The 24,568-nt window shown below is 40.6% G+C and overlaps 2 protein-coding genes across 5 annotated transcripts in view; one reads left to right on the top strand and one right to left on the bottom strand.

The window, feature by feature from the left end:
* Positions 1–20,176, top strand: part of pde4cb (phosphodiesterase 4C, cAMP-specific b) — a 46,612-nt gene extending 26,436 nt beyond the window's left edge. For 2 of the 4 annotated variants that reach the window (XM_083911050.1, XM_083911049.1), the window contains exons 3-15: positions 2,295–2,331; positions 3,672–3,745; positions 3,829–3,878; positions 4,470–4,582; positions 7,406–7,499; positions 10,799–10,971; positions 11,058–11,156; positions 11,321–11,485; positions 12,239–12,338; positions 12,582–12,736; positions 13,562–13,684; positions 13,989–14,171; positions 14,695–20,176. In XM_083911050.1, the coding sequence (XP_083767176.1) occupies positions 2,295–2,331; positions 3,672–3,745; positions 3,829–3,878; positions 4,470–4,582; positions 7,406–7,499; positions 10,799–10,971; positions 11,058–11,156; positions 11,321–11,485; positions 12,239–12,338; positions 12,582–12,736; positions 13,562–13,684; positions 13,989–14,171; positions 14,695–15,255 (1,927 nt within the window). In that variant the 3' untranslated portion in view covers positions 15,256–20,176. Of the gene's footprint in view, positions 1–569; positions 612–2,294; positions 2,332–3,671; positions 3,746–3,828; positions 3,879–4,469; positions 4,583–7,405; positions 7,500–10,798; positions 10,972–11,057; positions 11,157–11,320; positions 11,486–12,238; positions 12,339–12,581; positions 12,737–13,561; positions 13,685–13,988; positions 14,172–14,694 lie in introns of those variants that run through there. The other 2 variants (XM_083911052.1, XM_083911051.1) reach the window with 2 other exon arrangements.
* A 285-nt stretch (positions 20,177–20,461) lies between these two features.
* On the bottom strand, positions 20,462–24,235 carry LOC310966698 (gamma-interferon-inducible lysosomal thiol reductase-like; the record flags this gene model as incomplete). The annotated part of the gene is made up of 7 exons (XM_083940524.1): positions 20,462–20,521; positions 20,826–20,894; positions 21,544–21,696; positions 22,690–22,779; positions 22,855–22,926; positions 22,997–23,185; positions 24,095–24,235. The coding sequence occupies 7 exons, from the start codon at positions 24,233–24,235 to the stop codon at positions 20,462–20,464; spliced, it is 774 nt and encodes a 257-aa protein (XP_083796650.1).
* Between the last annotated feature and the right edge of the window lie 333 nt (positions 24,236–24,568).

The raw sequence follows: 24,568 nt of genomic DNA, 5'->3' as shown, positions 1-24,568 counted from the left end.
TGTCTCAGTGTTTGCCAAGTCACTCATAAGTAGTGTACCTCCACAGTGAAAAATTATTGTTAATGATAAATTATGAAATCACTGTTGTCACAGTGCTTTGTTACCAAAATCCAATGCATTTATTTAGAACATAATTTGAAAATTGAAACTGAAAACTGAAGCTCTAGATTGGGACTTTTTCATTTTGGAAATTCACTATATACAGTATATATCTTCAGATCACATTGATTGAATCACTACAGTTACAGTAGAGTCACTAGGGAAACACTGGAGTATTTTGTCAATATTTATTTATGTCCTGTTTACGCTCTAAAAAGTACATTTTTGGCATCTGGCTTTAAAGAGGCTTTTGGTAGCAGAGCTCATGTTTGTTAGTGTAAACAGCACTCAGGTTTAGGTTGAATGTGCAACCAAGGTCAAAACTATAATCTCGGCTCAAAACTAATCTTTCATCTAGTTTCTGCCTGTTTATACAGCTAAAGATTTCTCTGTGCAGCTAGCAGTCTCTTTGAAGCCAGAGTGTAAATGGGGCCTCGACCACCAATAGCTGTCGCTCCTTTGTTTTGAAGGGAGGAGGGATTGAAGCATTGGGAAGTCAATTGGCTACCTCGGTGAGATAAAGTGTGCAGACTGCTTTGATTCTTTTCTGTCCATCCCTTTGGGCTGTGCCATGTTGTCATGACTCAAACCTAACCCCCGCCCTCAAAACTTACACGCCACCTTTCCCAAACCACGACCTGGTGAACAAATCTTGGATGCTCAACCCCAAAATTACCACCCTGCAGAGTTTTTTACAACCCAGCAAGCATCTGACAGAAAATGATGTGGAATCACACACATTTGAAAAGAACCCAAGAGAATACAAACATTTGGCATTTTGATAATAAGGCTTTTTGATATCTGATACAACAGAACAGCGAACGAGAATACACACAGGCTGCCATATCTGTAGTTATCCAATGTCCAAATGTCTGCTGGACAGTGTGACTCTGATGCTGCACTTTCACCCTGAAGACTGAATAATTATGAGGTGCATGTTGAGACTGTATAGCTTCCAGAAAGCTCTGCCTCTCTAAAAGCTGTCTTTCCCACCACCCAACGCACTAACACGACTCCTCACCTGCACAATGTTGCAATTGTACAAATATAATTCTTGGAGGCAAACCTGTGAGGGCAGAATTTAACCTGCAGTAAGTTGTTTGTTTGACCCTCAGAGTAACACAGACCTGACATGGGGGCAGCTGTGGCTTAGAGGTAGAGCGGGTAATTCGAGAGATCAGTGGTTCGATCCCTGGCTCCTCCTGTCCTCATGTCGAAGTGTCCTTGAACAAGACACTGAACCCCAAGTTGTATGAATGCGGTGTGAATGCTTACATTAGATTAAATGGTATGTAGATGTCCACTGCCATCAGTGTGAATGTCTGTGTGAATGGGTGAATGTGACAAGTAGTGTGAAAGCGCCATAAGTAGTCAAAATACTAGAAAGGCGCTATATATGTAAAAATCCATTTACCATTTACATTTGGTTATTAAGATGTTGACGCTAACTTATGAGCAAATATTTCCATACTTGGACATCAAGTGGACACATTAGCATCCCTTTGGAGACCAGTTTCTAGACACCCAATGAGGGCAATTTCAATATTAACTTGAGCGCCACCAGCTCTTGACACAAACATATTTGTCAAGAAAGGTAATGTTTGTCAATTCCTTGCCTCTTCATGTTGAACAGGCAAATTATATTTAGCTTGTTTGAACTTGTTAGCTAAAAACAACTGTCAGTGGTTTTACACGGCAACTTAATATGGACCACAAGGCCAGAGAGCCAAAGCATTGAGCTATGAGTTTGTCATTTTAGTGACTGAGTCCTTAAAACATCACTTAATGCAGGTTTATAGTGGTTGGTTATGTGAAACCTCAGATGGAGTACTGATACATTTTCCCTTGGCAGTAACCAGTGTTAGACTTTGTCTAATACTGTATTTTCTTCCTCTTTTCTTACGTTTTCCACTGGGCTTCAGTCTTATTTAAACTTGAGGGTTCACTTTAATCTGCATCTTTGCCTCTAAGAACTATTTGTATGACTAAAACAATCTACCCTCCTTATGTCCAGTGTGATGTTTGACACCCACCTGGGTTGTTGCCATCTGTACTCTTCCCTCTTGCTTTACTGTCCTCACATCAAGATGATGACAACAAAACACACCTATTTGTTGTCATTGTTCATGTGTTTTCTTCGTATGACCCGACTTTTTCAATGGATGTCTGTTTATGTTTGTCTATGGTTTTTGCAGGCATGGAGAAGACATGATAGTGACTCCATTCGCACAGGTTAGTAGTGGTGTTTGTTGCTGGTTTTGTAAGACCAGGAATTTACGAAATGTACCGGCCACTTTCATTAGTCATTAGTCAAAAGTCAAAATGCAGAATTCAGGGGGAAACTGGCAATAGTGCTCAAAAGTTTAGTTTAGCATTCAGGATTTTTTCAGTAGTTTGTACCAATACTCAACTCATTCATGAATGAAATAGATTTATACAGCAGTTTAAAAGTTTTGTCTAAACTCTTCTCCAGTCTTTGCCGGGAATGTAGCTTGTTGTAGAACAAGCTGCTCCAATGTGCAGTATCAACATTTGCCTAATACTGATAACATTTTATAGCTATTAATTTCAGATACAATAAGTCAGCAGCACCTCCCGACTAAAGACATCTCTCAAAACCATGCACATTCACTGGGGGGATAATAAAATCATTATTTCAGCACCAGGTACTGTCCACAGTGACTGTGTTAGATTGCCTGGGATGTGGCGCGAAACACACAGAGGATGTTGATTATTACATGGTCATATTTGGCAATTTTTACAACGATTTACACTGTATAGACTTTGTTTATATTGTAGGCCCTGATCTGACAAACTCAGGGGGCCACCTTGCAATTTTTTTTAAGGCACTGGTTATGTCCACTGAAGATTAATGAAAGATGCAGTCAGAAAAACAGTGGAGAGCCAGATTTGTGTCATGTAATGTTCCTTTCTGTTCTGTAGTGTATTGTATTTGCCTTTCAGCATTGAATACTACTAATATACAGTGTCTCTGTTCACACTAATACGGTCTAATTCTGTGTGGGTCTGTCCGGACAATCCAAACTTAGGTGCATTTGTGTGTCACATGTGTAATTGTTGAAACAAGCTGACAAGGACATCCAAAACCAGAACATGCCCAAAACACACCCAGGATTAATGAAAATACTAAATCCAACCCCTTTGCCCCTTTCCTAATACTTTGCACCAAATAACTAGCAAAAGTGTTGTCGGACATGAGAATGTTTCTCTGTAAGAAGATTAGATTTGAAGCAACATTTTCCCATTTATCATATTTTAATACATTTTCCGGGCAATTACAACTGGATATAAACAGGTTAGGCTGCTGGTTTCCGTCTTTTTTTGTTTTGGTACAAGAATGTCTAGAAAAACATACCTAACAGTTAACAGTACCTCCAGAGCGTAACTCTTTACTGATCAGTCACTTATGCTCCTTCATAGCTGTATAGTTTATCCAGTGTTTGTAGGATTCAGCTAGTTATCCTTGTTCCAAGCTTAAGATGTATGTACTGTTCTTCCGATAATCTCCATTTATACACCTCAGATACTCACTCTTTTTTCCCCCTCCTAAGGTTCTTGCCAGTCTACGAACAGTGAGAAGTAACTTTGCTGTTCTGACACATCTGCAAGATCGTGTGGCAAACAAGTAAGGACAAGAAAAACAGACTGAATGACTGACTGCTTTTTTTTATCTTATTCTGCTAACACCTCCTCTGTTCCTTGTTACAGACGGCCAACAAGCAGCAATCAACCCTCCATGTGTAAGCCATGCCTTACAGGTCAGTGCTGATATCCCCGTGTTGTGGGACACTGAGCTTTATCACATAAATACTGCTAAAATGCCTTTATGTTATTATCTTTTTTTGAAAAAAATGTATTACTAAACATGAAAGACGTGACACGTTAAAGAGTGTGATCTTTTAATTTGTGTTTGCTGTTGTTGATTAAATGCACCTTGGCTAAGAAGATGATTTATTAGAAAAAGAAAATGTTTTTTTTTTTTTTTTTTTAACCCATTTATATCTAGCACTCTATAGATCGACTTCTTTGAAGCTACCTTACTTAATAACTTGCTCTTTTGGTTTGTACCCTAATCGTTGAATGTACTTATTGAAAGTCGCTTTGGACAAAAGCGTCAGCTTAATGTAATGTAATGTAATGTAAAGCATGACAATTCAATCATGTTGTTAAAAACATAACATCCCGTGGTTCCTTTTTAAACCAGGACAAATGCAACGCAACACAACAAAGAAACAGTTAGTCAGATGAGCAATCCCACACCTCTGGATTGCTTAACAAGATTCAACATGGGGATGATTTGAAAGCAGTCCCACAACTGACCTGTAACGTGTGTATGTGTGACCTTTCAGAGGAGCCCTACCAGAAGCTGGCGGTGGAGACACTGGAAGAGCTGGACTGGTGTCTGGACCAGCTTGAGACGCTGCAGACGAGACACTCAGTCGGGGAGATGGCATCCAATAAGGTGAGAGGACATTTGACTCACTTAGAGACTCTTTAAGAATGGGCCAGAATCGTATGCCTCTGAGCTTATCGATTCCTTTTATCAAAGCAATGACATCATATGCTGCTGGAAACTTGAAACAAGAAGGAGTCATGGTGGTGAGGAAGAACTGGTCCAAAGCGTGACTTCACCTCACACAGAAAGGTGACAACAGTGATGCTTGTAATGTCTGTAAAGTTATACATTTCATGTAAGGTTGGAAACACCAGCAATATGTTGAAACATCTTCCTCCTCCTTTTTCCACACAAAATTGATCAATCAATAAGGGAGTTGATAAAGAATTGGACTGATCAGAATCGCTAATGGCATTGAATGGCATAAAATCTCATCAATGCCCATCTCTGGTCACGTGCGACCAGATCAGATATTGTAGCTGTGTGTGCAGAGCAACAATAGCAATGTACAAATAGCTTTTTCCTTTTTATTCTTGTTAGAAAACAGATCTGAGTCACATTTGAGGGGAGAAAATGTGATGTTATGACACATGCAGCTGCAGTGTGAACACAGAAACACTCGGGTTCATGAATGGCGTCCCCCCTCCATTGAAAGAGTTAATCAGCATCTCCTCACTTCCCTTCTTCGTGCTTCTCTCCACTGTCTGACTGCTACACTCAATCCCCCTCCATCTCCCAGTCAGCCAATCAAATCCCTCTCCTCCACCCAGCCCCTGAAGCCAGATGAATCTGATTGGACAGAGAGGGGGGGCAACATGCAGGGCGGGGGGAGGGGGGTTCCTCACAGCATCCCTGTCTCCCTCTTCATGTTTCTCATTGACAGTGTGTGACAGACGTTGGATGAGCGACTGCAGTCCACACCCTTTCTGCCCCGATGTTAGACCACATCCCCAACCTTCCCAACCTCTCCTACCTCACCCCACCCTTCCTTTCCGATCCCCCCACCCCCACCCCCCGCCCTCACCTACAGGACAGCACATGGGACTGTGGGAACTTTTATTTACAAACGGATTTCTTCTCGTGTTTGAACCGTCCCTGCCAATTGGGAGCAGAACTGAGTGGGCAGCCCGCAAGAAAACTTGTCTGCTTGACGTTTTGGATTTTTAGCGACCTCTAACATCAACATGCGTGGGTTGACATGCCTGCGTCGGCTCTCTGCGTTTGTCTGTGCTGGAGACTCAGACAGGTGAGCGACGGGGAGCGTTGCCGCCTTGCCTTGTTTACATTTGGACCCATTGATCGTCAGTGCAGGCTTTGCAGGGGGGGCTGGGGGCTGAATGCTGAATGAGTGTGCCTGTCAGATCTGACACAGGAGCGGATCTACAAACGGGATGGATGTTGAAATTGTGTGTATGTTTATGCATGTGTGTGAGTGTGTATGAGAAACAGAAATAGAGGGGAAAAGGCAAAGAGGGGGGAAAGGTGTCATGAATTTGTAATGTAAAGTAATTAAGAGCTGTGGTTTGGTTTACTGAAGCAGGAATATGTTGCATGTTTGTGAAAATGTGTGTGCAGGAAAGCATGATAGAGGGAGCAGTTGTGTTAAAAAGCTACAGGAGAATTCAAACAGATGATAAACAGAAAGGTTTTGGTTAAAGCCACATGATTATGCTTCATGTAAGTATGTTTGTTTGTGCCCATAATGTGTGTCACATAGTAGCCACTGCAGCATCACTCTCTCTCTCATCCAGATACCATCCCTCCTTCCTCAGCCACCACGTGCCAAAGCTGTTACATAATCAGTGTGGGAGCTACCGCTGCGATGAAACTGAAAACTTGTTTTAAAAAAACTTTCTCTGGCGATTTTTTACAACCACAGTGCAGATCTCTCCTTCGTGTCTGCAAACAGACAACCTACTCAGAGATATTACAGTGTGTTTTCTTTTATATATCTAAAAAAAAGACATAGAAATAATGTTCTGTGAGCATCAGTCTACTGTACATGTGCTGCAGTGCTGGAGTCCCGCGTCATGTTGTTGTTTGACAAACAAACCACTGCAAAGGTAATGGAGGAGCATCTTGAGGTTATTATAAAGCTTTGTAAATTAAGTCAACCAACCAAGTGACATGCATGTACTGTAAATAAATGACTTTATGTTTTATTTTAAGGTAGTTGCAACCATAGTAATTTAGGGTTCTATGGTTTCAACCGTTGTCCGTATTTCCATCCATTTCATTGGAGATAACTATCTGTTATTGCACCTAGTTCTGCACCTTTCTTACATAGTCTTATGCCTGCCGTGAATCCGTTTCAGTTATTGTGTGGTCACCACAAACTACAGAAACAAAGCTGTTAAATGTATCATTACATGTCATTATGTATGGAGTCTTTCACATTTCACATCAACATCTGTTAAGATTTGATAAATCCTTTAGTATGGCCCAGGTATAAATACATGTATTTATGTATTACTATTAAGAAGCACCTTTTCATTTGAATGAAAAACTCTAAACAAAAGCCATCAAAGCAACACCAGAAGTATTCAGTAAAAGCAAACAAATGACATATTATCAATAATAACATGCACTGTACATGCTTTGTCTGTAGAGGTGAGCTTTCATAGCTGATTTTTGAAATCCCTTTCAACAAGATTACCCTCTTCGTATAGGGCAAAGAAGGAAGTGAAACAGTGGTTTTAGTTTGAAACACAATACCTCCACTATGGTCTCATATGTAGTTATATTAATGTATCACAATTAAGGTAACTGCTGTATCAGTGTTTAAACATGCAACACGTGCACCTTGTCTGTGTACTTTAAACATGTTTATCTGCATTCTTACCTGGACAAACCACAGTTTTTGTTAATGCCTTTGATGTGTCTACACAGTTTAAGAGGATGCTGAACCGCGAGCTGACGCAGCTATCAGAGACCAGCCGCTCAGGGAATCAGGTCTCAGAGTTCATCGCCAACACCTTCCTTGGTGAGTTTGTACATGAATGAAAGGAACACTTGGCTTGTGGAAAAGGAAGCTGCTGTACCCCCTTCTTATGGAAACATGCCCTCTGTTGCCAGTTGATTTGGTTCAGTTAACTAAAACTGATGCAGGCTAATACAGCGCCCCTGCAAAGAACTTTACTTTCAGGAAATTATTATTTTTACAGAGATGTTGATTCAACTGGTCATTTTAGAGGCTGCAGTCTGTGGTGCTGTTGAAGTGCCTCTAATATTTAGTCAGTTGATTGATAACCAGTGATAATAAAATAAAATACAATAAATGATATTTGGTATTATCCTGAACACGTCGTGTCTGTAGTGGTCTTCTAACATGAAGAAATGCATTTGCAGAATTCCATCACTTGCTTTATTGACTGTTCTGCTGTTAGTTGTATTACACGAGCTTTATACCAAACTGCTGTTTAAAATATGTGAATGTTGGCATGGCGTGGTGTATACTGTATGAGGTGTGGTAAGAAAATTAGATCTGTAAAGGATGAGGAATAGTTTTCATGTGTTTTAGTAAAGCAAAGAAGAAGAAATGGTATAAAAAGAAAGGAAAGGGAAGCACAGAAAGTGGAAAAGAAGGGTTTTAGTACATTTAAAGATGGAAGAGTACATCGAAAAGAAGTTAAGAAAGTTGACAAGTGGATATTGAATAAATGAGAAATCAAAGATTTTTTAAAAAGGGAGAGGGAGGCGATTGCTTTTGAAGGAAAGGAAGTGAAACCGGAGGATATATAAAGAAACATTATAAAAAATGTTGAAGGAAAGGAAAAAGAGAAGGAGGGACGAACTGTGAATATAAGAAAGATTTAAAACTGAAAATATGAAGAGAGCACGTTTCTCAAGGAGAGGGAGTAGGAATGGAGAAGGTGAGGATTTTTCCTTTCCTAAAAGAGAAGGAGGCGCGGCAACAGACAGCATTCCCGAACACATTGTGTGGCGTTGTCGTAGCAACAGGGTGCAATATTATTAGACGGCGTGTTGCATCAATAGGAGGCTCAGTCTTCAACAGCCCTGCCGGCAGGATGGAGGTCCGGCCGAACGAGAATGGAGCTGTCAATCGGTTGCCAATTTGACATGAGTGCCTCGGCGTCAAGCCCGGCTGCGATTGGAAATGAACACCATGGTTTTGAATGTGAGGAAGAGGAGGCACTGTGAGAGAGGTGAGAGAGGCCAGACAGCGTCTCATGTGACGCTGCCACTCAGGTCGCTCTGCATCCTTATGATGGCGTGTGCTTTTATCTGGGCTCAGATCTGGATATTGTTCAGGCAATCATTCCTGCCGTGCTTTAAAAAAAAACGTGGATGTGAAGAATGAAATGTGGACGTGAGGTAAAGCAGGCTATCTGATGGAGAAATGGGATCATTATTTCCTTGGTTTGTACAAATACGGATGAGTCATTTTCAGCACTATCGTGTCTGCTGGGACAGCACCTTTGTGTCAACAAGTCATACAGAGATTATGTTGATACTGTCGGTAGATTCTTTGTTTAGATGATTTCCGTGTTTTTACTTAAAGGATTACGAGCTTCACTGTGGGTTAGAAAATAAATCTCAAACCTGTAATACGTGATCAAGCCCTTTTCAAACCCACAATTGGGAAGACAAATAAAGCAGTTCGTCATCAAGCTCAAGACAATGCTGAGCTCCTGAGAAACTGACATCATCCATAGCTTTCTACTAGTAGTGGCACTGCCATGTAGTCCCTTCATATACGTTCATATAGCCTACTGCAGGTGTGCTTCATTATACGTACATGTATACATTTGTGTTTGTCAGTGACTTTCCAACCGTGGTTCACACAAATAACATATTGCTTAAATTTGAATCTATTTCTAATTCAACTTTTATCCTGAAACTGAATTTTACCTCCAAAACGAGCATTCTCTCTTATTTAATTTTCTTTTATATATATATTGAGTACATAGTCCAGTTTTAACACATATCCTGACTGTGAAACAGGGTTTTACATGTAAACTTTGTTTTATTGGTTGCCACCAAAGTTAGGCAAAATGATTCTGTAATTCTGTTTTTGTTCTTTTTTTACATTTAACATGAAGCACGGAGCTCCTCACGTCATGTTTATTGATTCCATTCAAGTTTTTACAGCCTTTGCCACCTTTGTCTTAAAAAACTATACTGAACAAAAGCACAGATGCTCCCTTGAACAAGTTAGACACATTGTTGTGCTGATGTAGTGAAGATGACTCATTTATATACACGTGTATTTGTGTGATATTTAGGTGAAGATCTGTATTTGACAATATCTTCATTCGTGAACAGATCTTCTTTTATCCTGACCGTCTCACCTCAGCTGAAAGGATGTACAAATATACAGGTTTCAGTGCTTTTTCAAAGACTGGTTTGCTTTTGCTAGGTGTTGTCGTACCATGTTAGTAGCAGTTGTAGTGACAGCTGTGGTAACTGTTTAGGTACAGTCTTAGCTCAGCAGTGGTGGTAGTAATCGCTGTAACAACACTTAAAATCGTACAGCTCATATTTATAGTTCATGTGGTCGTACTGTTTGTCGCAGCAGAATTAGCAGCTGCAGTATTTTTAATTGAATTTGTGTTAGCAGTACTCACACCAGAAGTAGTAATTGTACATGATTAATGCTGACAGAATAAAAGCTGTAAAGTTGCATCAGCAGTATTGATATTGGTGGTAATTGCTGAGTAGTTGGTTGTAGAGGATTGTAGCAGCAGCAGCAGTAGAGGTGGCAGCCATAGTTTGTAGAAGCTCTAATAGTAATAGTAGTAATTTTACTGTTAATGGAAAAAAATTGATAAAACTCAATTGATCGTAAAAAGTTTTATATTCACTTGGGACGGTTTTTACCTTTGTCGAAAAAACAGTTGATGCGCTAAATGGAAAAGGGATGCGTTTGTCGAGTTCTGACGTAGCGAACATTTAACTTGCAGAGTGATCAGCTGTTTCCGCTGTCGGCATCTTCCCTGATATTCCCATGGGGCTGTGAAGTCTGACTTAACACCCTTTCATAATACTATTTCCAGGTCCGAATGCTATTGTCTAAACGCAATTGAACCATCGACCTCTTTCGATTTTTCTCTCGTAGAAAGGTTAGATGGCCAAGGCGACTTGAACATGTAGTTCTTCTGTTCTGTGTACTGTTAAATTATAGCCATTTGTGGCCTATAGCTTCAACTTCTGATGATGCTGGAAACTATGCTGTAACCCAGTTTACTTGCTCTAAACCAGTTGATGGAAACACACCCAAATCACATTGACAAGAAACTCAACAGATTGTTTACGTTGCAGAGAAACAACATGACGTGGAGATCCTGTCTCCGCCTTCTAAGGAGAAGGAGAAAAAGAAGAGGCCGATGTCACAGATCAGTGGTGTGAAAAAAGTCACACAGAGCCCCAGTTTGGCACCCACCTGCATCCCCCGCTTTGGAGTCAGCACACCACACGAGAGCCTGCTGGCCAAGGTGGGCCCACACACACACACACACACACACACACACATACACAGAAACACACAGTGTCTTATAGATGTCCGGTTTTACTTCTCCAGGAGGTCGAGGAAATTAATCGTTGGGGTCTGGATGTATTTAAGATAGCAGAATTTTCTGGAAACCGTCCTCTGACGGTGATCATGTACTCCATCTTCCAGGTAGGAGGATCCCTCAACGCAAGTCTGCTGAAAAGGGATGAAAGCATAAAAAGTTAGCAAAGCAAAAGAATCTGCTGGTCGCTGGCAAATTTAAGGCGACTTTCCCAGTCGTTTGAAAAACTGTAGCTAATGTGACTCTCTCCTCTTCCTCTTCGCCCGTGCAGGAGCGAGACCTTCTGAAAACCTTTAAGATCCCAAATGACACCTTCATAACGTTAATGATGACCTTGGAGGACCACTACCATGCAGACGTAGCTTATCACAATAACATTCATGCAGCGGATGTTGTGCAGTCCACCCACGTCCTCCTGTCCACCCCTGCTTTAGAGGTGAGCTGAGGAATATTTTTTTTTACATAACTATTATTTATAAGTGAATGAAGACAATCTCTCCTTTATTTTCATTTTTTTGTGTGTGTGTGTTATTTTAATGTGAGACAATATAAGGAACCACAGAGTGATACGAGACATACTCGTGACCACAAGACAGTCACATAAAAAAAATATATATATAAAAAACTAGCAGTAGCAGTGCAAAATTCAATATTTCCTGTGCTCAGAGTTGAACTGAGGAAGCTTTTCTTGTTGTAGTTTATGGTTAAGTCATAGCGACAATATAATATTAGTTTATTGTTGACTGATATGAGATCTGTGAGGCCAATACCGTTCATAAAGGGAAAATATATAGTGATTTTTTTGGTGGATTTTGCGCCGATATGTCTACGTGAAGCTACTCAAAAGACTGCTCTCCTAAACAAGTAACTTTATGAAAGAATAGTTTACATTATTATACATACAATATATTACATTTACACAATAAGAAAATAATGAATATATTAAAAAAGATTGCTCAATAAACATCGTGTTCAGTATCAGTCAGTTGCTGACCATTTAGATAAAGAATAGCCTAATTAAAGATAAAATGAATAACTATGTGACACCATTTCTAAATCCCATTGAGCATCATCAGCGCATGTCGAAAAACAAACATGGTGATACCAATAGGTACCGATATTTAGAGGCCAATATTGCTCTAGTGTATTGTTTTGAATTAATGTGTTTTCTGTTCTCCGTTCATCCCAGGCGGTGTTCACTGACCTGGAGATCATGGCTGTTCTGTTTGCTAGTGCCATCCATGATGTCGACCATCCAGGAGTCACCAACCAGTTCCTAATAAACACCAGTAGGTTCCTTTCTGGCTCTGCTCAAAACTACCACAACATCCTTCAAAACAAAGACATGAACATGTTATACGTCTGAGGAAAACTCACTCCGGCTGCAACTGAACTGGGTGTGGTACACTTTGACAGTATGGCACAGGATCATATTCAGACAGAGCTATTATTAGCACTGATTTAAATGAGCTAAAATTAGTTAGAGGTATCGTGTTCTACGGTTTTCAGAATTTCAACCCACATCTCTACAGGTTCAGAGCTAGCGCTGATGTACAACGATGCCTCGGTGCTGGAGAATCACCACCTCGCTGTGGGCTTCAAACTTCTGCAAGAAGACAACTGTGACATCTTCCAAAATCTCAGCAAGAAACAGAAAGACTCACTCCGCAAGATGGTGATCGACATGGTGAGACTGCTGCCCTTGTTACTTGACAAATTAATATATGTCCTTTTCAGCCCGGCTGTACCTGAACTGTCCCTTTAGTGTGTTTTTTATGTTCATGGTTTGTACAGTTTGTGTGCGGTAAAACTCTGCTGATACAGCAGCGTTATGTTATGCAGTGACAGGCTACTTTGAAAAAGCTGCTTGCAAAATATCATCATGTAGTTGATGTTGTATGAGAAAGCTGTTTCAGTTGATGATCAATCAAAGCTTCTGTTTTTCGTCAAATTCCTAAAAAACAAAAAAACACAAGTATTTATTTTGTCAATAGTTGCTCTTGTAGCTTATGTTTAGTATTTTTAAATTGTATATGACTTAAAAAGAAACATACTGAATCACCTCAGACCAATAAGACTCAACTCTTCCTACAGCAGTTTATCAGATTTGGTGACTCTTTGCTATTGTGGATACACTTAAAGAGGTACCCGACACTTAAACATGTTCTTTGAGCTGTAAACTAAATGATATGACTGAACCGTGATGACACACATCAGTGCTAGTGTTAATATATTTCTCACCAAATTTATAAAAAATCATGGGTTTTAAATGGTTCAAAACGCCCCCTGCTGTTTTCAGCCCTTATGTTGCAGGTCCCATGCTGAGCTAGAGTCGACCGGTTGGGACGTCTCTATGTCATCAAATTCAAAAAATGTTAATAAAACACAAATTTAAAATGTTAATAAATGTGAAACAAGAGCGTCACATTCCCCAGACGGCACGTACAGGCCATAAAGACTCATAAACATGCGTCATTTGGCAGACTGAAGATGTGCTGTATCTCTTCGTTAGGTGCTTGCCACAGATATGTCCAAACACATGAACTTCTTGGCGGACATGAAGACGATGGTGGAGACCAAGAAGGTGACAAGTCTGGGAGTCCTGCTGCTAGACAACTACTCTGACCGCATCCAGGTAAGAACAAGCCTACACTGAACATACTAGACCGACCGCCCCCACCTGTGTACACCGGTGATTCTCAGACTTTGGCAGGAGCTTGTTTTCACGCTAACTTCCATACAACTGAACAGCTGTTTGTATGTTCAACCAGGGAGTTAATGTGAAAGTGCTGCCGCCTGCTGGACACACAGTAGTCATTGCATCTGTGTATTGTTGTGGTCAGAATGAAAGCTAGTTACTGTTTCTCAAGTTATCGCTGCTGCTTTTGCCGAGTAATTGTTGATGAGGTTTTGCGTCTGACTGAATGTCTTCCCTTCAGGTTCTGCAGAACATGGTCCACTGTGCCGACCTCAGCAACCCAACCAAACCACTGGAGATTTACCGCCAGTGGACCGACCGTATCATGGTGGAGTTCTTCACCCAGGGAGACCGAGAGCGGGACAAAGGCATGGAGATTAGTCCCATGTGTGACAAACACAACGCCTCAATAGAGAAGAGCCAGGTAACACCCACTGACACGCAGGGATGGAGACAAATAGTGGAGATGTTATAAAGTTTAAGGATTTTAAGGTAATTTTTCAACAGGTTAACAACGGAGAGCATGGAAGCAAAGTAGTTTAATGAATTTCTCTGTCCACACAATATTTTCCCTTCCTTTGCTAATGTCTTACAATTCATTTACACACTGAACAGCTAGAAGTTAGCACACATAAGTGTTATTCTAAATGTATGGATTTCAATTCACTATTTATTATTTTAATATAAAATGTGCTTAAATTCTGTATTATCTAACTAGCATGCTGTTGCATCATTAACAGTTTATTTGATTTGTATGTGGTGGTCATCTGTGGACAGTTAGTTGTTAGAAGTCTAAACACTGTTTCTGTTTAATTCCCAACACAGAATGGTAATAAAATTATATTCAGATTACACCCGTTAGCAGACTTCGTCGTTATTGGACAAACTTCATATTAGTCATATTAGTCTTTTTGATCATTGTTATTAACAATCATTTCTGTAACTAGGTGGGCTTTATCGACTACATTGTCCACCCTCTGTGGGAGACATGGGCGGACTTGGTGCACCCTGATGCCCAGGACATCCTGGACACGCTGGAGGACAACAGGGAGTGGTACCAGAGCATGATCCCCCGCAGCCCGTCGCCCTCCAGCCCAGAGGAGCACCACGTGGAGGTGATGCCAGGAGGAGGAGCTTTGGGAGCAGCAGGGGCCGTTCCTTCAGGAGGAGGAGGAGGAGGGGACAAGTTCCAGTTTGAACTTACTCTGGAGGAAGAAGAGGAGGATGAGGAGGAGGTGGAGTCTGACCTGGAGAGTCCCTTAGAGGAGGAGTCCCAGTCGGGTGGGGAGCGGCACAGAGACTCCTCCTCCCCCTCTTTGTCCCCGGACCCCCGCAGCAGCAGGTACCGCCCCCCCTCGCCCCACCCATCTCGGACCCTGAATCTGGCTGCCATGTCGGTGCGGAGCCCCCACAGGACGCTGGCCTCCCCAGGACACGAGGGCAGCGACAGGGACAGAGAACTGAGCCAGGAGGGCGACGGGGTGACGTGTCTACGTATGGGCACATAACAACCAGCACAACCTGTCCCGCCTAAAAGACACGACTGCTGGATGTGGAGAGACGGAGGCAGGCCAGGCCTTTACCAATAAAGTCTGTAAAATCACTACAGTCCCTTTACACTGGAGACACCCGCTCTGGAGAACAGAGGGACGTTCCCCCTCTGTCTTATTTTATATTTTAACAAGAAGAATCATTTCAGCCTCTCTTTGGGTGCCTGATCGGCCTTCGTGTCCCGTCCTGCTTTTTCTTAGCTTCAGTTGCGAGTGTCGCAGACAAACACTGCTGCGTTTGAACTGGGAAGAAGAGTGGAGCCTTGGCGAGATACTCTAACAAGAACAAAAGGTAAAGGAAATGTCTTCCTCCAAAATAACTGTTTGTAACATTCAGACGTATGAAAGAGGATGGCGGTGGTCTGACAGGGTCGTGGAAATTATTTTGCACCATAGTTTTAATTTAGGATAACAAATTACTGAGTCCATATGGAATAAGTGAGTGTGATTTCTTTGTTTGAGAATGATGTGAGAGATGAATCATTTTACCAAATATACAGGATGTAGATGAGAAAATGGATGGACCTAAACCTCAGGGTATGAACAGAAACATAATTCTAATGTAGCACGGATGTAGTGGGTACCCCTGACCTGACCCTCGACCCCAAACTGTCTTTCCTGTTTGATTTACCTCCAAACCAGAGAGATTTGAGACTTTGTTTAACCTGCGTGTCTCTACGTTTAATTGAAACCCTTTAATAGAAAATTTGGCAACTGAAGCAATCAAATAATAAATTTATATTATATATTTAAACCAGCTTGTAGCACCACAGAGATTGAACACTGACAAAGACTGTAGCCCAGTCTGTCCTGAGGATACAAAAGACACCACCTGTATAATTAGTTTGGCCTTTATTTTTTTACCTGAGATGATTTTAAACGGTGTCATTGTTTTAGGGTTTTGAACAGTTCTTTGTTGTACATTTGCTGGTCTTGTCTGTGTTTATGTGCTTGAAAAGCATTTTTTTTATCAGGGTGCCTCTAGTCCGCAGTAGCACTTTACCGTTTCTGCCCTTCAGCTCTTCTATTCAGTCACACAAAGGGCTTCGTCCACTGTAGGCCTACTGATCCCACAGACACAGTACGGGACGTCTGACTCGAGGAACCAGAAGGCAGGGCAGGTAACTCACCGCTGGTTGACTCTCACTTGGTCAACAACAAAATTCGCAAACGTCTGGCGGTCAGATAACATTTTAATTATAAGACCTCCTTCTTCTTAGTTATTCAGATCCATATACACTAAGATTGTAGCATTTGCACTTCAGTTTTGTGAGAAGAAAAATAGTTTGTGGAACAAATAGGATGTGGAAAAGAGCTCTGTGCAAACAGAATACAGGTGTAACCAACGAATCCACCTGAGCTGCATTTTCCTCTTTAAGGCAAATATGTGACTGCAGTGTTCTCTGAAATTAACTGTGTTCCTCCTGACAAAAAGTGCTGCATCCAGCAATAACCGCAGCCTTTCTGACTCTACAAAGTCTTTTTCAGAGTCTTGATGCGCCTGTTTTAAACACATCTGCCGTTTAATGTTTGGGAACTGATTCTATGAATTGATAAAGTGGTCCCAGCTGTGATCTGTGTACGGCCTCACCTCCAAACAAATATGATGTGGGCGGGATATGTGAGCGTAACATTCACTTGTTTTTATGGCTTGCAGGAAGCAACACAGAAGCTTTGAGCTGTTAAGCAGATGGGAGTTCATGGTGTTATGTTGCGTTAAACGTATAAGGATATTGCTGGTGAAATTATACATTTTCCTTGTCGACAAAATCCCATGAAAAGACGACAACGTTTTAGTTCGTCTCTAAATACTCTCCGCCTTCCTTACTCTGTCTGCGGCTCTCACACTCAAGACCATTTGTTCCTACAGAGGACGTAAATCCTTTAAAATGTGTTATTTATATTTTAAAAAGGGAATTGTATTTTTTTCTTAGTAAACATGACTCCAACAGAAGTAATAGAGCTTCAGCTGTGGATGAATACACATTTGTTGAGTTATTTATTTACAGCAGCAGGACGGTGTATGTAGGATCGATCCAAATTAAACTACAGTGCACATCTTCATAATGAAGGAATATGTCTTTCAGTGCAACACTGATTTTATTAGTTCTTGTACAACAATGGAGGTCTATGAAAACACTGCTACACAGACAGTACTTGTTAGTTTGATCAGGTCTTTGTGGGGTTTTTGTCTTTTCATGGGCTTTGATGACAGTCAGGAAAATATGAAACATCACATTTATCCTTTAATTGGGACGTGTCAAATATGTCGAGTGGAAAATCTCCTCCTTGCTCAAACCTCACGTTAATCTGATCGTCCCATTTAAACAACTAATAGAACAGTTTCAATTAACATTTTTACACAAAGGTTAAGCCACACGTAAAGGTCTGTTTGTTCTTTTGAGTTTCCTATTGTCTGTAAGGATCTTATGATTCTAAATAAGTCGCCATGTTGTTTCTTCCTGCCCTGCCGACAGGATCTGATGTCGAGATCAGAAGTTTCCGACTGAAATGAATCAAACGAAAAAGATTGTGTTCCATCAAGTTATCAGTCTTATTTGATAGTGCTCGACTGTGATAACTGTGTGCCATAAGTGTTGAAAACACACCTGCCAGCCTACAATGCTGTACATTTTTACACTAGATTTTAACCTGATGATTGTATCAAAGTCTTTGACTTTATAGTGTTAGTTTTTACGAATGATACGTGTTACCAGTATTAAAAGCAGACAGTTTATTAGATTTAGTGCAGCTTGATCAGCATCTAAAGCCCTTTCCTTATCAGATAGCTGAGACTTGAGAATGTCTAGTTTCAAGAGTCCGTGTTCAGTCTAGAGCAGTGTTTGTTGCCGTCACTGAGGTAGAAAGACCAGGAAGACAACAAGAAGTGCACAATGATACGATGCACTTCCTGGTCAGGCAGTCGTAGAAAACACTAGTCTAACAGTATTTCATTAACTCAGCTAGTAAGCTTTACAGATAACTCTCACGTGTGACAGGAGTGGAGCCTAGTGTTAAAGGACCATCATGCTGTTTTTAACATGCCAAGCCTCAGAGTGTCGTTTTCTAGAAAAGCAAGAAAAACTGCTCATTTACCGGCTTTAAAAACACAATAAGAATCAGTTGCTGTGAAAACAATTAAAGGACAAATTAAGCTGCATGTAAACACTGTTTATTTTGCTTCCAGTGTTGAAATCCCTCAAAGCTCCACGATGAAAATGCCATGTAAACCTCATCAGCAGAGCATTTGGATCAAATGTTCTGGTTTTTCAGACCTTACCTCTAGCGCCATCATCAGGCCAAAGTTTATATTTGCACACAAGAAATGACAGATGTCAAATGTCGAACCCAGTGGACAGCTTGCAATGAAAACAGATGAACCTTTTCTTTTCTTTCTTTTAAACACTTACTTGTTTTGTGTAGTAATGAATGAAGATTACATCCTAGCGCTTAACCTTTTAGTCCGTCTGAAAACTTTGTAATCAGCCATTAAGCTTCCTCTTCCCTTCAAAGCTTTGGGTCTTTGTACCAAAATGTCTCTACATAGTTAATTGTGTATGTGAAATATAAACGTCTAGTTCACCCAAATCACTGGCGCACTGCTGGTATACAGTTAAAGAAACTGCCTAACGCTGGTTAAGAAGCACATTTCCTCAAGCTAGTCACGTGTTTGACTGCTCAGACATCAGCACTTTTTATACTGTTTAAATGTTAAGCCTTTGTCAATCAAAAATGATTAAGGACAGAGAAAATTATTCTTCCTCTTTTACAATCTCTGTTTTTGTTTGAGACATCTGTTTTCAGAAAGTATGTTCTTAATAAAATTTTAATATTTTTAAAAAATGACAGTATTGACAAAGGTCCAGCAGTTATATTGCGTCATATCATTGGTGTACAGCATGCTCAGATAAAATTTGTTCTGTACTTGCTGGAAGGCTCAATAGATGGCACATGATCATAGAACAAGGGGGTGATTGATTTGTTTCACTGCAGGCATCTGCAGTCTGCCTTGGGTTGGAATATATTTTATATGAAAAATACATATATCAGTTGCCATCCAATCAGATGACCCTAAAAATTTTTGTTAGGAAACCATCCCTTTATTTCTGCAGGAACCGTCCAACACCAAAGCTCCAGTTGCATTGCCCATGTGTCAACCCAGCCTTCGTTTTATAGCTTTGCTACGTGCTGCAGCACAGGAAGTGCTTTTACAGTTCCTGTTAATAAGAAATACACTGAAGCTCTGGGTAGTTCACACAAGCAGCGACAGCCACCATGGCTGAAGAGAAAAGTACAACAGAGAGCCAGATTACGAATTAATCCTTTTAAGCTCTCTTTATAAAATTCCTCATTTTTTTCTAGAAAACATCAGCATGGCATTTTCATCTTGTTGGATTTTACTGTGGATTTGAAACATTTAACAACAATTAATTTCCGTTTTCATTCAGCTGAATGTAGTGTGTAGCTCAGGGATCGGAGGACTTGCGTCGGCATGTTAAAACACAGCAGTGTTGGCTCTTGACAGGAGGACGTCAGTGCCATACAGTGTTAAATGTGTTGATGAGCAGGAGAGTCGCTGCTCTCGCTCTGTTATTGTGTCGCGCTGATACTGCCAACATTAATGTTCATGCTGACTCTGTTTTTTAAGCCTCTGTGTCGTGCAAACTTCTATAAAAAGATATTTATTCTTCAAACATGTTTGTCGACAAAGTACTGTAACATAGGACATTTGATTTTATGTTCTGGAGCCTAAAAATCAAGTATACTTTAAAAGTATACGTCTGCCACTCCAATGTTTTGTCAAAGAAAATAACTATATTTTTGTTCCTCATTCTAAGCCAAAAGACTCTCTGGAGTTCAGGGTGTTTCAAATGGAAAATGCCAATAAATGATATGGAATTTATCGGACTGGTTGTTTTATTATGTCACTAGTTTCAAATGGAAATAATGTTAATGAAGAACTAAATTACATGTAAAACAAGACGGATTTGTTCCACTTTCAAAAGATCCGATCCCAAGAAGCACATAATTATGATGTCACAACATTTTTATCAACTACAAACAAAAGCTAAACATGTTAATAAACCTTTTATAGTGTTATTTGGTACATTATGAATGTTATGATTTTTCTTTTTCACACATGTTAAAGTTGTTTTTGTCGTGTTCAGCAGAAGCTTCTGTTCAGTCTGACCGGAGCTCCAGAGCAGGCTGGAGGCTTCACCCCCTGAAAAAGTGCACAAAACAGTCAAATACGCCCAACAAACAGAATCTGAATCATTTTGGTGTTGAAACAAATTGGCAGTGTGTGCAGATAAACTGTATTTTCATTTGCCCACACTGTCATGACACAAAACTGGATTTAAAAAAATTTTTTTTAAAAAGAAATCAGCTTTAATAGTTTCCTCCGACTTAATTTTTACTTTTACCTTGTGAGAAGGTTCAAAGTTCTTCATGGTTTTCCAACAGAACCGATACCACAAACATAATCACTGTAATGACAAAATAAGAACAAAAAATTAAGTGCTCACCTTGTAGAGTTGGCAAACCAAGCGGAAAAGGGATGACATCGCCCTGTCCTCGTTCTCCTCTGTGTATTCCTGAAACACAGAAACAGTTGATAACTTTTCCAGGATGAATCTGAGACTTAGATAATTATCTAACTTTCCAATCTCACGAAGGACATGTGGTTGAATAGTTGCCCTATGACTTTTCCTAACCACTTTTCCTTGGCCTTGATTTAAAAAAAGAAAATCATGAGGTCAAGGAAGATGTGAAGAAGAATTCATGGAATAGAAACAGGAGTGATAATCGACAACTCACTTAAATTAGATTATAACTGGGTTGGTCCAGGGAAGCAATATTCAATCTGCAGTTTATAGTGCTGTACAAAGCTTTGGACATCCAAAGCTTTTGCACAATATGTGCCACAAAATTATCTTTTCAAAAATTCAGTGGAATGAATTTTATTCATTTTAAAATTGTGACCCCGTAAATAAAAAATGACAGCTCTACTTTCATGGGGTCCGTAGCATTTGAACAATTTCAAAACAGGGCGTACGGGGGCAAAAATTGTGTCAAACAGAAACATTGGGTTCAGCTCAAAACTCCATATTCAGGAAATAACAAATTCATTCAAACATGCACTGTAATTCTGTCTTTTTACTCAAGAAAAGCAGAACTTTATTACTGTATGTCTTTCGTAACATGAGGATATCATTCAATCCTAATCAGTGCAGAGTGTTTTACCCCGTTGAAGGTGACCCAGGGGACGTGTGTGTGTGCGGGGTTCAGCGCTCTGGTCATGGCAGCGTTGGCGTGCATCAGCTGGTGTCCTAGAGCGCCCTTCACGCAGGAGTCGACACTGGACCAGGAGACGGAGGGAGCGTACAGCTGCAGACACTGAGACAACAGAGCATCAGCAACAGCACACATCCATTAGATTAAGGCAACTGTCTACTGTACACACAGCAGGCCTCTCTACTGTAGACTAAGTTTTACTCTCTGGTCTTGGAGAAACATTTAACTAAGTGTTTATTTTTTTACAGTTCTTATTTTCTCAATTTGCTCCTTCACGAAGTAGAGCGGGTTGTCAACTGATTGCATGGTTGGAGGTTCGATCCTCCTCCTGTCCACGTGTGGAAGTGTCCTTGGGCAAGACACTGAAACCAAATGCACCTTGCATGGTTGCCCGCTGCCATCGGTATGTGTGAGGGTGAATGAGAGGCTAATTGTGAAGCTCTTTGGATAAAAGCGCTACATAAATGCACTCCAATCGGTTTTATGTCTCAGTCAATAGTTGTTTTTTTTTCTTTGTGTTCTTATCAAAGCATGCCTGTGCACCGCTCACCCAAAGATGTTGTTTGTTTTGTCATTCGTTTTTAACATTACCTTACAATAAACACTGATAATAAGATTGAAAGTTAAGTTTTCAGGTTCTTCAACTTGATTTCTGGGGTGTCGGGTGCTTCCTAAAGCAAAAATCTATGAGGATTTTAAGAAATGTGACTCAGGATCTGACGGTGATTGGAGACATTAGGGTGATGTCTGCACTGCCTGGAACCCCTGAAGACGTCTGATGGGAAATCCTGGCATGAGGCAGAGGAGCCACATGGAAACATTTTGCTGCAATGCTTTCAGCTCCCGTTTTATTTATCAAGACAAGTATGTATTGAGAATGTCCCTTTAACACTAACAATGTAGATTAATTGTCAATTTAGATTTTACAGAGCTACCTTCTGATTCAACAAAACACCAGTGCAGTAAATATTATACAGCAGGTCAGTTTTACTGTGTGGATGGACACTTTTCACTTACAAATAGATGTGAAGGAAGTCTTTTTAAAACTGACAGCCTTGTGAGGGAGAAGCTTCAGCTGATTCTGTAGATACTCACAGGCTCGGCAGCTTTGAGAACATTCGCAGCCGACTCCATGCAGTAGATAATCTGAAATGCTGAGTGTCCCGCTAAATGGAGGATACAGGCCTGAGGAACAGACGGATCAGTCATCAAATTGGATTCATTAAAAATGTGACAGAGCAGGTGATGAAACGTTCAAACCTCGATCATGTTTCCTCTGCACTCAGGCTCGCCATGCTGACAGGTGAAGGGAGAATTTGCAGATGGGAGCTCCTATAAGAGAAGTATTTTTATTAAGCGTGTGAGGATTATATATGTGAACCAAGGACGAGGATCAGTGTACCTTTGCGTTCCCGTAGGGGACCAGGGTGACTGTCATGATGTCCTGCAGCATCGTCCACGTGGGGAAGAGCTGCTGGGTGATGAAGACTCTGCAGGCCGGACACAAACTCTCATAGAACAGAGTAACGGACACCGGAGGAACAGCCTGGTTTGGTCTGGTAGCGTTCAACTCCATACACTGCTTCTGAACCTACATGGGGAAAAAACATTTTTTATGCATCCACTGATGTAAATAAGACTGTTTTTGTCCAAGGGGGAATTGATGCAACAGTTTATTTAACAAAGTGTAGATTACATAACTCAAAACCATTTGAAGATTGTTTTGTTTGACTGATTACGTCGTCTACTTGCTTTGCTTTGTCTTATTTCATTGTAAATAGAGCTTTGGGGTGTCAAACTAACATTTTTACATCACAGTAGCCCTCTGATGTCTTGCAAACTGGCATTTTATTTTATTCTGACGCTCAGCGGTCAAATAAAAACAAACTTCTGCTTTTTTTTTTCAAATCTAAACTGATTAAGTGTTTGTGTGATCTGACCCAGAGCTGCTCTGCCGGTCATATGAAGAACCACTGGTGTCCAATTTACAAAGCATGACTCTCATTTAAACACAGACAGGGGATTTTCGTGTTTAGCACATCGAGGCTCGATGAAAATATGGTGCTTGTTGTTTTTATTAACTTAAATAATGAGCTTTTCTCCACCTCTTTAAGAGCATATAGAAGTTTTTCTAAGAGAATGAAATCTTTCCTCACACATGACATGCAGAAATAAAAGCTTGGTATTTCAGATATTGACAAGGACATGAGATGAACGTTCAGTATAAGGCGGATTTTGTGGGAAAATACAAACACTTAATATTTCAACTGCATTGGGAATACTAAGAGAAGTAAGATTCCCTTACAGTTACAATAATACAGAAATAAGTTGTTTGTTTTGCTTCCGCATTAATATCTAGTAAATAATGCTACTTTTATTGTTATTTGGCTTTGTTTGTTCACAATGAATGTGAATATTTAAGCCATTATTATGATTATTCTGTTGTGACGCCATAAACTTAAGATTGAAAACAGACTCATGGTGCATTTATTCTACTCACGTTGCATGCTATCGCTATCTCCAGGGACCGGCACCACTGAGACGGCGGGTAACGGCAGGCCGGTTTCGGGTGAGACATCCCGGAGCTTCTCCGGTCAGTGCAGAGGAGTGAAAACACAGCCAACAGTGCTGAAAGCTTCATGTTTGATATCAGGAGTCCGGACAGTCACCGAGCAGAGACAACTGGAGCGGCTCCTCCTCAGGGCCGCACTATCAGCCCCCATCAGCTGATTAACGCCAGGTGTGACTGATGCTGCCTTCAGGGGTCCTCGGGAAATTCTTGCTTCTGGCTCCGTGAACAGGAGAAAAGCAACAATGAATAATACCTGGCTGAATATTAGAGCAGTTTAATCGGGGAGAATTAAGTTTTAGTATTAGCTGATGATGCACAAGATTTTTTTTATGACAAATACCTGTGGTGATAAAGCCTCCAAATGAAATAGCGTAGGGCGTGCTGGGTATTATCATGGTGATG

The sequence above is a fragment of the Echiichthys vipera genome (genome assembly GCF_963691815.1).
Source record: "Echiichthys vipera genome assembly, chromosome: 3".
NCBI lineage: Eukaryota > Metazoa > Chordata > Actinopteri > Perciformes > Trachinidae > Echiichthys > Echiichthys vipera.
This window is presented reverse-complemented; position numbering and strand designations above follow the sequence as displayed.